The sequence below is a fragment of the Pseudorasbora parva genome, chromosome 21, assembly GCF_024679245.1.
Source record: "Pseudorasbora parva isolate DD20220531a chromosome 21, ASM2467924v1, whole genome shotgun sequence".
Classification (NCBI taxonomy): domain Eukaryota; kingdom Metazoa; phylum Chordata; class Actinopteri; order Cypriniformes; family Gobionidae; genus Pseudorasbora; species Pseudorasbora parva.
Window position 1 is genome coordinate 31,052,351 of NC_090192.1, and position 13,977 is coordinate 31,066,327.

General features: G+C 37.0%; 1 protein-coding gene across 4 annotated transcripts in view; it reads left to right on the top strand.

Annotated features, from left to right (window-relative positions):
- cyth1b (cytohesin 1b) overlaps positions 1-13,977 on the top strand; it is an 86,722-nt gene that overhangs the window by 60,528 nt on the left and 12,217 nt on the right. For all 4 annotated transcript variants that reach the window (XM_067429284.1, XM_067429282.1, XM_067429283.1 and 1 more), the window contains exons 2-4: positions 5,814-5,896; positions 11,075-11,139; positions 13,643-13,709. In XM_067429284.1, coding sequence (XP_067285385.1) covers positions 5,814-5,896; positions 11,075-11,139; positions 13,643-13,709 — 215 coding nt within the window. The remainder of the gene's footprint in view (positions 1-5,813; positions 5,897-11,074; positions 11,140-13,642; positions 13,710-13,977) is intronic.

Sequence of the window (13,977 nt, forward strand, 5' to 3'; positions counted from 1 at the left end):
AATCAAAAGGCAAAATAATTTTTTCACATTTATTTTTAATTAATGTGCCCCTGTAATCCCTGTATCTTTTGTCATAAGAAAAGATACTCTCTTGCAACATAATCTCTTGACATCTCTCGTGACAATTTTTCTTGTCCGAGAAGATGTTTCACTATGATACGTCACTCGCAACTTCTATTTCATGCCGACTTTAAACCAAGATTTTTGGCTTTGAATGATTCATTAGAAATGTGCTAATGAAATGCTAATGCAGCTTTGGCATGAGCGCTTTGTCTTTTCAATGGGAAGCACACGAGGAAGCATTAAGCTGAAAACTGCCTGAACGTGTGCAGATGCATAATGGTTCTCGCCGTGGTACAATTTGTAGTATCATGTGTATGCATGAAGAGACTCAAACTTCGACCTGCTGGGAGATTATCTGTTTTTATCGGCAGTCTTTATTTGAAAGTACTGTTCTGATAAGCCAGAAAGATCCTGTTAATAATGCTGTCTATGCTGTAAGCAACTGTTGATTATAATGCAGTATACTCTTAAAAATAAAGGTTCTTAAATGGTTCTTTGGCAGGATGTATGGTTCTATAAAGAACCTTTTAATATCCAAAGAACCTTTCCATTGCACAAAAGGTTCTTTGTAGTGTAAAAAGAATCTTTAGACTATAAAATGGTTCTTTGAAGAACCTTTCACAAAACGGTCCTTTGGGAAATCAAAAATGGTTCTTCTATGGCATTACTGTGAAAACCCATTTTTGGTTCTACCTGGCACCTTCATTTTTAAGGGTGTATAAACTAGTGATGGACCGATTGACCTAGCCAGGGACTGGAATCAGACCTTTTTCCACATGCTTGGCCCGATGACTGGCCGTTCAGTCTCATGTCTACCTGTCAGATCGTCCTGCGTATGTGCACATCAATATTGTGTAATTTAATTATTATTATTTTTTTACATTCAAATACCGGTACACTAGCCTGGATGCCAGCCGAACTTAGCCCTGCCTACAAATCTTTTAGGTCGGGCAGTTCGCTCTGGCCTTGCTCCATAGAGGAGTAATTATCCCCGAACAGAAACTGTTCGGACCAATGAAATCATCAGGGCGGGCTTTAGACGATGATGGACAGATGATCAACAGAAACATAATTATGCACGTCATCAAAGGGGTTTGGATTATATTTTTCCGAATCCTAAACGCAGAGCTTGTTTGTATATGCAATGCATTCACCTTCACAATTTCTCTCAGAAATGATGATCATGTTGGGTAAGTACTCTGTGTATCATTAAGTTATTTTATTTTTTTACAACACCGACAAAGATTGTGTATTCCAGCCTGATACCAGCGCACGTGCAGACAGGGTTGCCAAGTTTTTACAACAAAACCCACCAACTACTAGCCCTAAACAATAGCTTCTCGGGGGGTTCTCCGGGGGGGAAATGGCGTTTGGTGGGTAAAATGTGTGTTATTTTGGCAAGGTTGCCTGCTAAAATTCGCACTCATGGGTCTATATATCACATAATAGTCGCTTCAACCCGCGGACATAGAAAACAACTCGCGGGAAAAAAAACGCGGACTTGGCAACACAGTGCAGTTGAACTCTGTTGACATTTGACAATGTGTCGCTTCACTGCACTTTACTACGGAAAGAGCAATTCAAAACGACACGCTTGAAACAGGAGGAAAACACTACAATTGATGACGAATTTAATAAGCATTTGAGCAAAGTTTGTGCGTTTTTGCTTCTTCTGAACTATGTTGCAATGTTTGATCCATTACTTCTTCAATTCTTCTTCTGCATATAAGAAAAGTAGATTTTTGCTTGTATATGCTGTCATTTATAGCTCTTAGAAATAAAATCGGTACCGGCAGGTCGTACAAAATTGGAATCGACCAAGAAAATTGTAATTGCATCTCTAGTAGAGACAGATTTGTTGATGATAATAGAAAAATTGTCTGAAATTTTCACTTTTCTTTTAAATAATTGTGAAGCAAAGCATCAAAAAGTCCAAATCAATCATTGGTAGAAAGCGGCAGGCTGTCAAACCTCAAACAGGTCACGTTTTATTTAGAAGCAGTGGTTTTGTTAAGATGTTAACATTCTACCTGTATTTATGAATTTTATAAATACATTTGTGTGTAAATATTAAAACTGTTCTGAAAAAGGCCGTCTAGCACTTTTGCCTTCCTTTAACAAGGAAGATGATTGAAAATAGGAGGCAGGTCTAAAATGGCCGTTGTCGTTGGTTACTGCACATTTTAAAGCCAAATGAAAATGTGTCATTCATTTAACTATAGGCTATTTTATTCAATGGCACCCCTCGTTTTTATAAGTGTCCACCGAGCTACTCAATTTAAGCAGCTATGATTTAGAAATTTTAGCTTTGGTTGGTTATTTTATTGTTGAGTGTTGTCAGTTTGGATGCCCTAAATACCACGAGTCATTCAAAACATTCTTTCTTCATATGATTCAGCCTGTACAGTTCCAGCTAGAAAGTCATCGTTAACCTATTCCTGTTCAGATGGGAGTTAATTTTGGGCCTGTGGGATATGATGTCATACCATTCAAATGTTATTGAGTCAGTAAGGTTTTGTTTTTATTTTTTTAACGCATGGTTTTATTCAGCAAGGATGGATTAAAGTATTTGAAAGTGACAGTAAAGACATTTTTAACTTTTTTTTAACATTGATAATAATCAGCATATAATAATTTCTGAAAGAATAAATTATTCACAAGAATAAATTATATTTTTAAAAATATATTAAAATAGAAAACCGGTATTTTAAATTGTAGATAGATTTCACAATATCACTATTTTTACTGTATTTGTATCAAATAAATGCAAATAAAAGCTTTCAAAACCATTTAAAAAGTCTTATTTGACTGTTTATCCATCCAGAAATAGTTCATCCCCAAATAAAAATGTATCATTTCCTTTCCACGTAGGTTTGTAATTACATACATGTGAGAAATATATTTTTTTGGCTGATCTCTTAAGACTGTAAGTTATCCTCTAGTAGTCTTCTGGGCTACTTTTTCCATAGATGTAAATCCATATCCAAACAAGTGATGCTCATATATTCTGGGGAAAATGCTTGTTATGCAAATTTAGCTTATAGTGCAATCGGCTGTGTTGAAGCAGCCCATGTGATTTATTGTTTGTGACGTTTTCTCTGAGTTCCTCTGAAATTATCTGTGATAGATGTCCACTAATACAGTTGCCCATACACTCCTACCTCTCCTCTCTACCGGAGCAAACTTTTCCACCAATGTGATATCGACCAATGTGATAGGAACACGTGTACCAAACGTGTGTAAACTCCAGCCTCACCTGAGGCGAGACTATTGGATTTCTTCTGTTGGTTGCAAATACCGATATCTACAAAATGAGGGGGGATTGGTTGCCTTTTGGATGGGATTTTTGCTCACAGACTGCCTGTCAAACATCCCAGCTGGAGTTCAGCAAGGAAATGCATGCAGTGCATTACTATGGCAACTAAAAGTCTTTCAGAAACATGGCTATCCATGTGATTAGTGAGGATCTGTGCGCAGGTTGTAGGTTTGTCTTGATCAAAATGGTGATGTTCTCATCAGCTAATGGTGTTGTAATGTCAGGACTTGATGGTTTGGGAGTTGTTGCTATAGCTGCAGCATTAGAGAACCATGACAACCTCACTTGTAAATGACGGTGTAAATGGAACAAGGAATCAATTAGTTCTCCAGATCTCCACGAGCTGGTAGTAGGGTCTCTGTAGGACCCTTGTAGGGTCAGGCTGCCATACGGGCCACCAGGAAGGGATTTAATGAGGTCACATGAAAGGTGAGGGTTGTCATATCATATGACTGAGTGTCTTCGTATTTTTTGGAAGGTCAGCTGATCATATAGCTAAGTAAGGTCAGGGTTGAGTTTAAATGCCTTTCTCTTAACATACTTTCTTTTAATACGTTTTTCAGTACCAAAGGAATTTTGTGGTGTTGTTTTTTGGTGGCCTCAAGTGACCCATGTTGTTTTAGACCCACAAATGACCTCTGTCTCAGAATGACATGAGGCCATTCATCTCCACTGCTAGTCATGTTTCATATTATAAAAATTATGTATAATAATAGTGAAGAGGCAGTCTGACCATGGTTATTGTAGTCCAGGACCAATGTGAGCATTCATTTACAGTTTCAGTATTCCTCAAAATGAACAAAAACAGTAAAATGCAAATTCAGAATGTTACACAAATCTGCATTAATTGTTAAATTATGCAAGTATACTTTATGTATTTCATCTCACTTTATTTCATGTCTTTGCTGCTGAGCTTCGAGGATCCAATTCAGTCATACTAATAGGCAAAAATGACATTAGATAAACATCACATTTGTTCATTTTTTTCTGTAATCACAGCTGAAAGGTTTGTTTGAGCTGCACCCTCTACTGTACAGGCGTGAATCTGCATTTCCTTAAGCCTGAGACTTTTAGTGTGAAAAAAATAAAAGTTTTTTGTTATAAAAAAACAAGCGACCCCAGCCCAGATGAGGAAAAGGAACAAAAAAAGTAATCTAACTCATTATTTTTCATAAAAAGTAACTGAGTTACACTATTAGTTTTTAGGGAGTAATGCAAATGCATTACTTTTATAAGTAACTTTCCCTAACCCTAATAATGATATTAATAAATTATAATTAATTTAAAAAATATTTCGCATACCTTTTAAATTAAACATTTAATATAGTTAAAACCCTGTAACTTTTGAGTAGTGCTTAAACTGAACACAAACCCTAAGTTCATGTGTGCTGTCTTAGTATCTTATTATAATGCACAAAGATTGAAAAGCAGAGGCTCTCTCTGACTGGTATCCGCCAAGCCAAACAGAATCAGGGGATGTTGGCCCTCAGCCCGGTATTGAACAGACTTTAGGGCTCTTGAACACAGCACTTAAACTCAATTGCTTCAGAGAAATCTTTAGGTTTATGGATGCAAGGTTCATATAAATTATTTGTGTTCTGCAAATGCCAACATCAAACCTCTCAAGAGCGCATCAGAACTGCTGAGCAGAATGGCTTTTTCCTGATGGTCTTTGGCTAGTTTGCAAAGGCTGGGAGTCAGCAGAGACCTGGCAATATATTATATCAATATCTGGGTCATGTTATGAAAGTATTGCATTTTGTAAAATAGTTATTGAAAACTGTAATATATTGCAATCTTTTACTGACATGTTTCTTTTCATCTCAGTTAGACTTCAGTGCTTTTTGTGCTAAACATTAATATGTGAAAAATGTAACAAAATATTAGTTCTTGGTTTGAGAGTTTCGACACTAGGTAATATTTTTTTAGATAACAGTTTTGTTTTTCCCCTAACCCATTTGGCGTATAGACTGAAATGGCTTAAGCTATTTTGTTTGGCGTTGTCCGCGCTGGCCACTACAAATTCTTTGAAATAGCTTTTAGCTTAAGGGAAAAGCATTTAATGAAATGAACAAGTTTTTGTTTTGTTCTGAGAACTTCCTGATGTTCTCGAGCAGAGGCCCATATAAACAACACTGCTGTGTTTTTCTAGCTATTGATTGCTGACTTGGTTTGTGTCTCAAAGGCAGTGCTTTACCTCAGGCAATTTACGTTTCTCCTGCTCATAATCTACATTTTTTGCTATTTTGCACAACCCTTCCTTTTACATCAGTTCTGTTTCCTTCTCTGACAATATTTTGATCGCCCATGTAACTTGGAAATGTACAAAAATGTCTGAGTCAAGAGACCACAGCTTGGCCGTTTGCATATTTACGCCTGTTCGCTTTTGTACATCTGAACGCTCATTGTTTGCTTTGTTTGTTTCCAAACAAAGTACCGGACGACCTGACGCCAGAGGAGAAGCAGGAGCTGGAGAACATTAGGAGACGTAAACAGGAGCTGTTAGAGGACATACAGGTAAATGTCTTCAGATCACTTCTCTCAAGCTGCTACTTTTTCTGCATCAGAAGTTATTTTGAATCCACAGGTAGTATTGTTGTAGTTTTGAGTGACTTTGCTCTTTGAACCACCTGATGTCTCATTGATTACACAAATTAATATTATTATACCAAAATCAACCTTACGTCCTTCTATCCCCCTCTCTCGGCCCCGTGCAAGGCAGCTGGAATGAGGTGGACCTGTAGAGAATAGGAATTGGATCGGGGAGTGGCTTCCATGACCCTGACTGTACAATTTTAGTGTACAGGATTGATGGGATGTCCCACCCTGGAATATAGACTGTAACAGCTGGGTCAGGAATGGGGGTGGTGTGCTTTGGAGCAGATGGTGCTAGCCAAGTCCAGCAAATTCAATTATGCTGATTCTATTACGCAATTGGAATGTCAACCATTGATGATGCTCCTGCCAAACACTGTCCCCTTCGTCTCTTAAATGGCTTAATCAATCATGTAGACCTCCAAATGAAGTTTGGTGGCATATCTTTGGCATTCATCTTTGCATCTAACTGCCAGTTCCATTCCAGTTTCCTGCTATTTCCTGATCGCCCTTGAACAGCAGGACTGCCACAAGGATATTCATATCTATACTCTTCTTAAATCAGACATGTATTATATAAATAATATATAATGTTTATAAATAAATGATCTATAATGTGTGTATATATAAAAATAAGATTTTGAGTTCTATTTTATTTATTTATTTATTTTTACTTAGGAATTTGTTAGTTTATGTTTTATTGCCAAATATGATAGCATTCTTGATTTTTGACACCTTCATTTTTGCTTGGTCTACTACATCATTTATACACACTACCGTTCAAAAGTTTGGAGTCTTTTGAAAAATAATGGTATGACACCAAAGGCTGCATTTATTTGATCAAAAATACACCAAAACACTAATATTGTGAAACATTATTACTATTTAAAAGAACTTTTGTCTATTGTAATTTATTTTCAAATGTGATTTATTCCTTTGATGGTAAGGCTTCCTTTTCCGTATCATTTCTGCAGTCTTCAATGACACATGATCCTTTAGAAATCATTCTAACAAATATTTTTTATTATTATTAATGTTGATAATTTTAATAATGAATAAAAAATGTCATTATTATTTGATGAATAAAAAAAAGGTCAAAAGACAGCATTTATTTGAAAGAAATCTTTTGTAACATTATGCATTTCTTTGTCATTTTGTCATTCAGCATTTTTGCTGAATTCAAGTTTTCATTTAAAATAGATTCAATGACCTATTCAACATTGGTTTGTCAAAATATATTTCAAAAGCACTGTACAAAAGATTTTTTTATTATTATTATACTTCAAAGCTTTCAGTATTTTAAAGTTGCACTCTCAGCAAAGCATTTGTGGTGTCATAGTCAGTAAAAGCTTGATGAATTTTTTATTTCATTGTTGAGAAATGTCTGTGTCTGGTTGAGGGAGTGTCTTAATGAACCTGTAGCAGAGGATTTGTCTTTGTCTTACTCTCTATATGTGTGGAGAGACAGACAGTAAAAAAAATGAGTTAACTGGAGCATTATAAGACCTCAGTCCTCTCTCCTTCACATGGATGGAGGTTGTGATGGGTCATGATCAGAGAGAACTGATTGAATCAGTTCAATATAGCAGACCACCGCCTCTAGAACCTTTTACACTCTTAATGAAAGAGCCATGTGATGCTGCTAACCAGCAGACTCCCTCTGACCTTAAAGACACAAGTCTTCCTTTGGGCAGTAGTGCGTTACAACATTGACTATGGGTCACCATACCAAGATTCAGTAGTGAACACCAGTGAAATTTCATGGTTTTTGATACCAAAGCAAAAATGAATATGCTGTTTAGAACAGTCCTTGGAGTATTTCTCAATGCCTTTGCTTTTTTTTTGTTCAGTAGGCACACATTCTCTTACACACTGAATAAGGTCAGCTATGCAGTATTATTAGTCCTCTCAAGTGAAAGAGACTAGACAGAACTTTAGTGTTCATGTATAAGTAAACATCTGTCATTTCCCAGAGTGCTTCTGATTTTCACTACAATAACCAGTGAGTTTGAAAATCGATGCTAGGCTGTCTGAACCAAATGGTTTTTGTTCGCGCTCACTGAACCAGCAGTGTTCAGACATTCAGGAGATCCAATCTGGCTCTGTCTTTCGTGTTCGGCGCTATGTGCCGTGGCCCCTGAAGGCCTTGTGCGGTTATCGATGATACTGTCGTCTATGTCAGTCCAATTAGGGTTAGCCGGAGCTGATTGATGCTCTGTGTGTGATAGCACATTTCTGGATATTTAGGTGGTCTGACATTTGCAGCTCCAGAGTTTGGAGAAATATTGGCTGTTGGGAAATGAGGGTAAAAGCAGTGGTTAGAAATAGTAGTGTTTTTTTTTTCCTGTTCATGTCATTTACATTTATCTGCGGTGTTACAAAACATTAATACATTAAACAACCTTTTGTTTAAATTGTTTTTCCTAATACAGTTTGTTGTTGTCATTATTATTCATACTATTTTTCCTAATAGAATCTGCAGAATTTTTTACATTTTTACATTTCTACAGTTTTTTTCGGGGAGAAAATTTAAGTTAAATGTGGTAACAGAGCTAAGAGTACTACACTCTTTTTAGAAGCAGAAATACATTAGCAAAAGTATTTCTATAACTTTGAGTTTGCAAAAATTTGAGAGGATAATGGGTAATAATTAGGTATAATGTCATATACTAAATAAAATGTAGTGATTTAACCAAATGGTCCAAGGTGTCCTCCTTGATACTAGTGGGACAATAAGTTAATTGCTCATGTATTATTTGTCTAATGGAGATAAAGTGCTCGATTAAATTGTCTGAAAAGCCACGCTCAGCCTCTGTGTCGCCATAGAGTCAGGCTGAACAACCCTGGTTCAAACTCTGGTCCAGCTGGAAAATTCTGGCTCTTGCCAGGAGACAAAGGAAGACATTAAATTCACTGCATATGGATAAAACGAATGGAAAAGTGTGGGCTGATGACTTGTAGTGTTTGTTTACATGTTACCTTTTATATGGCAGCTGTTGCCTAGCAGCATTCAAATAGAACGTCATTATCATAACCACTTTAATCCGTCTTTGTCCCCACAGACATCTTTCCTGCTCTTAGTTTGAGTTCAGAGAATGTTTCGGCCAATTTCACTGGACTATTGGTTGTTGATTTAAGCAGGGTTTCTGTGGGTCTTAAAGTCTTAAGTCTTAATTCGACCTTCTACAATTTAAGGCCTTAAACTGTGTCTTAAATTGGAGCAGAAAGTCAACATTATGGCATTAAATTAGGGCCGTGTGATTTCTGCAGAAATGATGGACAGAATTGAAGAATCCATTCATCCCTCCATTGACATTCTATGCAACTACCACTTAATCGCTTCAAGAAGTTGATGAGTTTCTTTTGGTAAAGGGCGCTTGTGTTAGTCTTCACACGTTCGCCTGGATCGGTACTTCAACCTACATCTAAGCGTGACCTTTCCGATGTGATTACACAATCCGTGGCGATTTAGGTTAAAAAGTATATAAATGACAGATTGTTTTGCTAGATAAGACCCTATTGCTTGGCTGGGATCGTGCAGAGACTCTGAAGCCCTTCAAATCACTTTTCGAAACTGCATTGTTTTGGACCTTCAACCCGTTGGTTGCCATAGAAGTGCATTATGTGGAGAAAAATCCTGGAATGTTTTCCTCAAAAAAACGTAATTCTCGACTGAAGAAAGAAAGACACAAACACCTGGGATGAGATGGGTTGTGTAAAACATCAGGACATTTTTATTTGGAAGTGAACTAATCCTTTAAACACATGGCTTTATGGAGCACCAGGAGCACTTGTCTGGGTCAGACATTTAAGGATGCACCATCACCGCAGCCCTATAGTGACATTTCAGGTCATGCACACACTAAAAATTTATAGTGAAGTAAGGTCAGATGTTAAAAGCATACTTACTTGACCTTTACAGGTGCTATAGCTTGAGAGGGATGAAGTGTTAATGCAGAATGCATCGAAAGGGCATTTTTCTGTGTGTGTGTGTGCCCTTGATGGATTGGTAATATAATAACAAGAGTTTTATTGATCTGTGCCTGAGTTTCTTCAGGAAAAATGGATTGCCGAAAGTCTTATGACACACACTGACTACACATGCTTACAGTACACGCATATGCGTACAGCATGTGGATAGTACAGTATAATTCACTTTGTAAAGACCAAATAAAAAGTGCATTTATAGTAATACACTACTAGCCACGCATAGTACTACTCAGCTAATAGTACATTCAAAACACTGTACCCATTAGTCACCTGTATCTGAACAACGACAAGTCTTTAGTTGATACCAGTACTTGTGAAAATGTTATTCTCAAATTACGAATTTTGATTCCACATCAAACATTATTTTTGTAGGCAAAGACTTTGGTTAAGAAGGTAAATATTCATTTAAATAAATTAAATTAATAAATTAACTCTGGAAGTCTTCAGATATTTCTCAATTAAATAAAAATAGATATTCTTAATTGAAAATTGTATTATGTATTTTATTATTAAATAATTCAATTATTATTATTAAATATAATTAAAGAAAAGAAAAAGGAAACACATTACTAAAGCAATAGAAAAGGCACATTAACTGTGTGAATTAGTTAAACGATTAAAGTGATAGATAGATAGATAGATAGATAGATAGATAGATAGATAGATAGATAGATAGATAGATAGATAGATAGATAGATAGATAGATAGATAGATAGATAGATAGATAGATAGATAGATAGATAGATAGATAGATAGATAGATAGATAGAACACACCAACCAACATACTCTTGCTCATATACCCTCTTGATCTCTTTGTCTTCTCTTTATGCTTTATGTCATCTTTCACCTCTCCTCCCTTCCCTCCCCCCCAACAAACGCTACTTCATCTTGATATCTAATGCAGGTGTCACACTGTGCCATGATTGAATGTTTCATACTCTTGATAATCATATTAGATATTTATGATCCTCTGTGTGTTCATTTTATTAGATTCAGGGCTCTCCATCACTTCCTGTGGCAGGCTGACTTTGAGAGGTCCATCAGAGGGCAGCCCCACCTTCAGTTCTCCTTTAACTCAACCATGTTTTCCTTTTCTCTTTTTTTTATAGCGGCTCAAGGATGAGATAGCAAAGGTGACGAATGAGATCGAAAGTCTTGGCTCCACTCAAGAAAGGTAAGATGGGTAATTTTATTTTTGTGTTTATTTAGTAAGCGTCAACATTAAATCAAAATGTATTTTTAATGTATTTTCTTTTTTCTTTTCCGATGGATATAATCCATTTGCCATTTTCACTTGGAAATATGTTTGCAAAATGGCTTGGCGAAAGCTGGTTTGTTTACTCTAAAGGAAATATCCACCTTCAACTGGTGTTCCAGAAATTCCAGCTTCATCTGATTCTGCCATATTAAACAAACATATAACACACAGACACACGTTCTCCATTTACTCCCGTCCCCTGTTTGAATATTCAATAACACTGCCCCCTGTGGGAGGGGAGACTGGTGAATTATGTACGGCTGTTTTGGTTGGAGGGGGTGTAATTTGAGGTGTGTTCAGGACTTTGCTAGAATGGTCATACATTATATCAAGGTCCTTACGGTCATAAAAAATTTGGAAAAGTTTTGGAAAAGTCATGGAACTTTATTTCAAAATATGTATAAAAATTGCACTTATGAAGGTAAAAAAATGCCCCAAGAACTCAATTGCAAGGGCTCCTTAATGAAAAATTTAATTTCTGACTATGGCAAGGGCTCACAACATAATAATAAATAATAATAGATTTTATTTATAACGCACTTTTCATTATAAAGAATCTCAAAGTGCAACAATGGAAAAGGGAAAAATAACAAAAATGAATAAAAAGTAAACACATAGAATAAAACAAACAATCAACACATAAAAGCCTTTCTAAACAGAAAAGTCGTCAGTTCTGCTTTAAACTGGTCCAGGCTCTGTACTGCTCTCAGCTCACTGGGAAGGTGGTTCCAAAGCAGCAGTGCAGCCGAGCAGAAAGCTCGATGTCCCATGGTACAAAGCCTGGTGTTGGGAACTTGAAGAAGCAGGTGGCCTGATGATCTGAGGGGTGCAGGTTGAGGATTTCAGAGTGATGAGTATGGCTATAGGATGGTATGGCTTAAGCAGAGTGTAACGGCTGATCGTACACAAGCCCACGATGAAAGCCTCTATGAATGTAACACGGTCTGCGCAGAAGTACATGTTCCTTAATGATCGTAATGCACGCCGGAAAGGTGCGGTTGTTGAAATGAAGCAGCTGTGGGATGGAATATTTGACCTTTAAGACGGTCGCTGGAAGGTTTTGACTAGCGCTAGGCATTATCCAAACACAGAGCTGGAACACTGTCAGGCACAGCGAGATTAAGGTCCATACAATGGCAGAACTCCCAGCAAACAGCAGATTTTTAGAAGAGGTAGCAGTAGGTGAGTAAATGTCACTCAAATTTGAAGCAAAACTGTAACAATCCACACAAAAGGTTTAGACATTTAAAAGCGGCGAACAATGAGCGTCCTCTTCTGTCATAAGGGAGTCCATTCGAACTTCCAAATGCCAACTATCAACTGTCAACAGCCGAGTAGAGTTATCCGAGACGATAAGATCCAAGCAATAAATCCCAAAATTAGCACTGACTGAATGTACGTTACGGTCAATTTTTTTATTTTTTAAATCTAACATTGTTTGAACTAAAAATCAGGTGGAAAGTGGCGAACAGACATCCTCTCCCCCTCGTTGCTAGGCAAAAAAAAAAAACATCTGGCAGTTGCAGTTTGCACTTGGGTGTGAATTGCAGAAAATGTTCTAAGAAAAGTGAATTGCAGAAAAAAGTTCTAAGTTACCAAATATTGTATTACAAAAGTTTGTCTTTTGCACTGCCATCTTGTAAAGTTACTGTCAGTGTTACTGAACACTTTTATTTACAAACATTGTTGCCTCCCATTGATGTAAATTAATCCGTTACTGCATGTTACAGGATTATATTAGGGGAATGTTAGAGTATAATGTTAGGGGAATGAAAAAAAAAATGTGTACAGTAATATTCCGTAAAAAACAAAACAAAAATTATGGTGACTTTAAAAAATGTGTCTTGTGAACTTGAGTTTTTTGTTCTCTATTTCACTGCCCTTGCAAAACCACATTGTGTGAATGGCCTCTGATACTCTCTAACTGCAGTGACCCATATTCCCAGACCAAACAGAATTGCTCTCAGAATATACATCAAACTGAATAAGCCTATCAGGCTCGTTCATTATACATGGCGCATGATCCCACTGGGATCTCACTGAACACTTCACAGAAATGCCCACTTTGATTCACATGAGAGCCATTTGGATGGGAGAAAGCCATTTTCAGAAAGGGTTCCAGCCCTTTTACGAAATTCCTCTGTCTTTCATTGTTCCTGCTCCACTTTAAGTGGCCACAGTGGAAGGTACAGTAGTGTGTGGCCCCTTTTACAGGCTGTGGCTTCTAACTTTACATGCCACACCACCATCCAAGAGTGCATTTGGCTGAGTGGATATTAATGGTGTCATTATGAGACCCTGACAGGCGTGTGAGCTGTAGGTGTTGTACAACTCCATTCCCAGAGTTTTAGCTTTAGATTATAGCTGTTGGAATAACCTTCTCAGCATTAATAAAGCCCTTGTATTTCTGTGTTTACAGAATAAACATGCAGCGGAGTAAACAGATCGCGATGGGCCGCAAGAAATTTAACATGGATCCCAAAAAGGTAATGCATAAAGCCTCTATTGAAATATTTTCTAAATCACAGAGATTCCCTGATATGCTTTGACAAAGAAAATAATCCCCATTATATAAAATGCATTGCCATTTTGCATTTATTAAACCTTTGATCTTGTGTAGGTGCACAAATTATCTTAATCACACACGTTTTGTCGCCAAGCGTCATGCAACCACACCATTTCCAATTCATTTCCATAGATCCAGCAGAACCCAAATCATAGGCTAAAGTTCAGAGAGCAGGAAAAGAGTAAAGG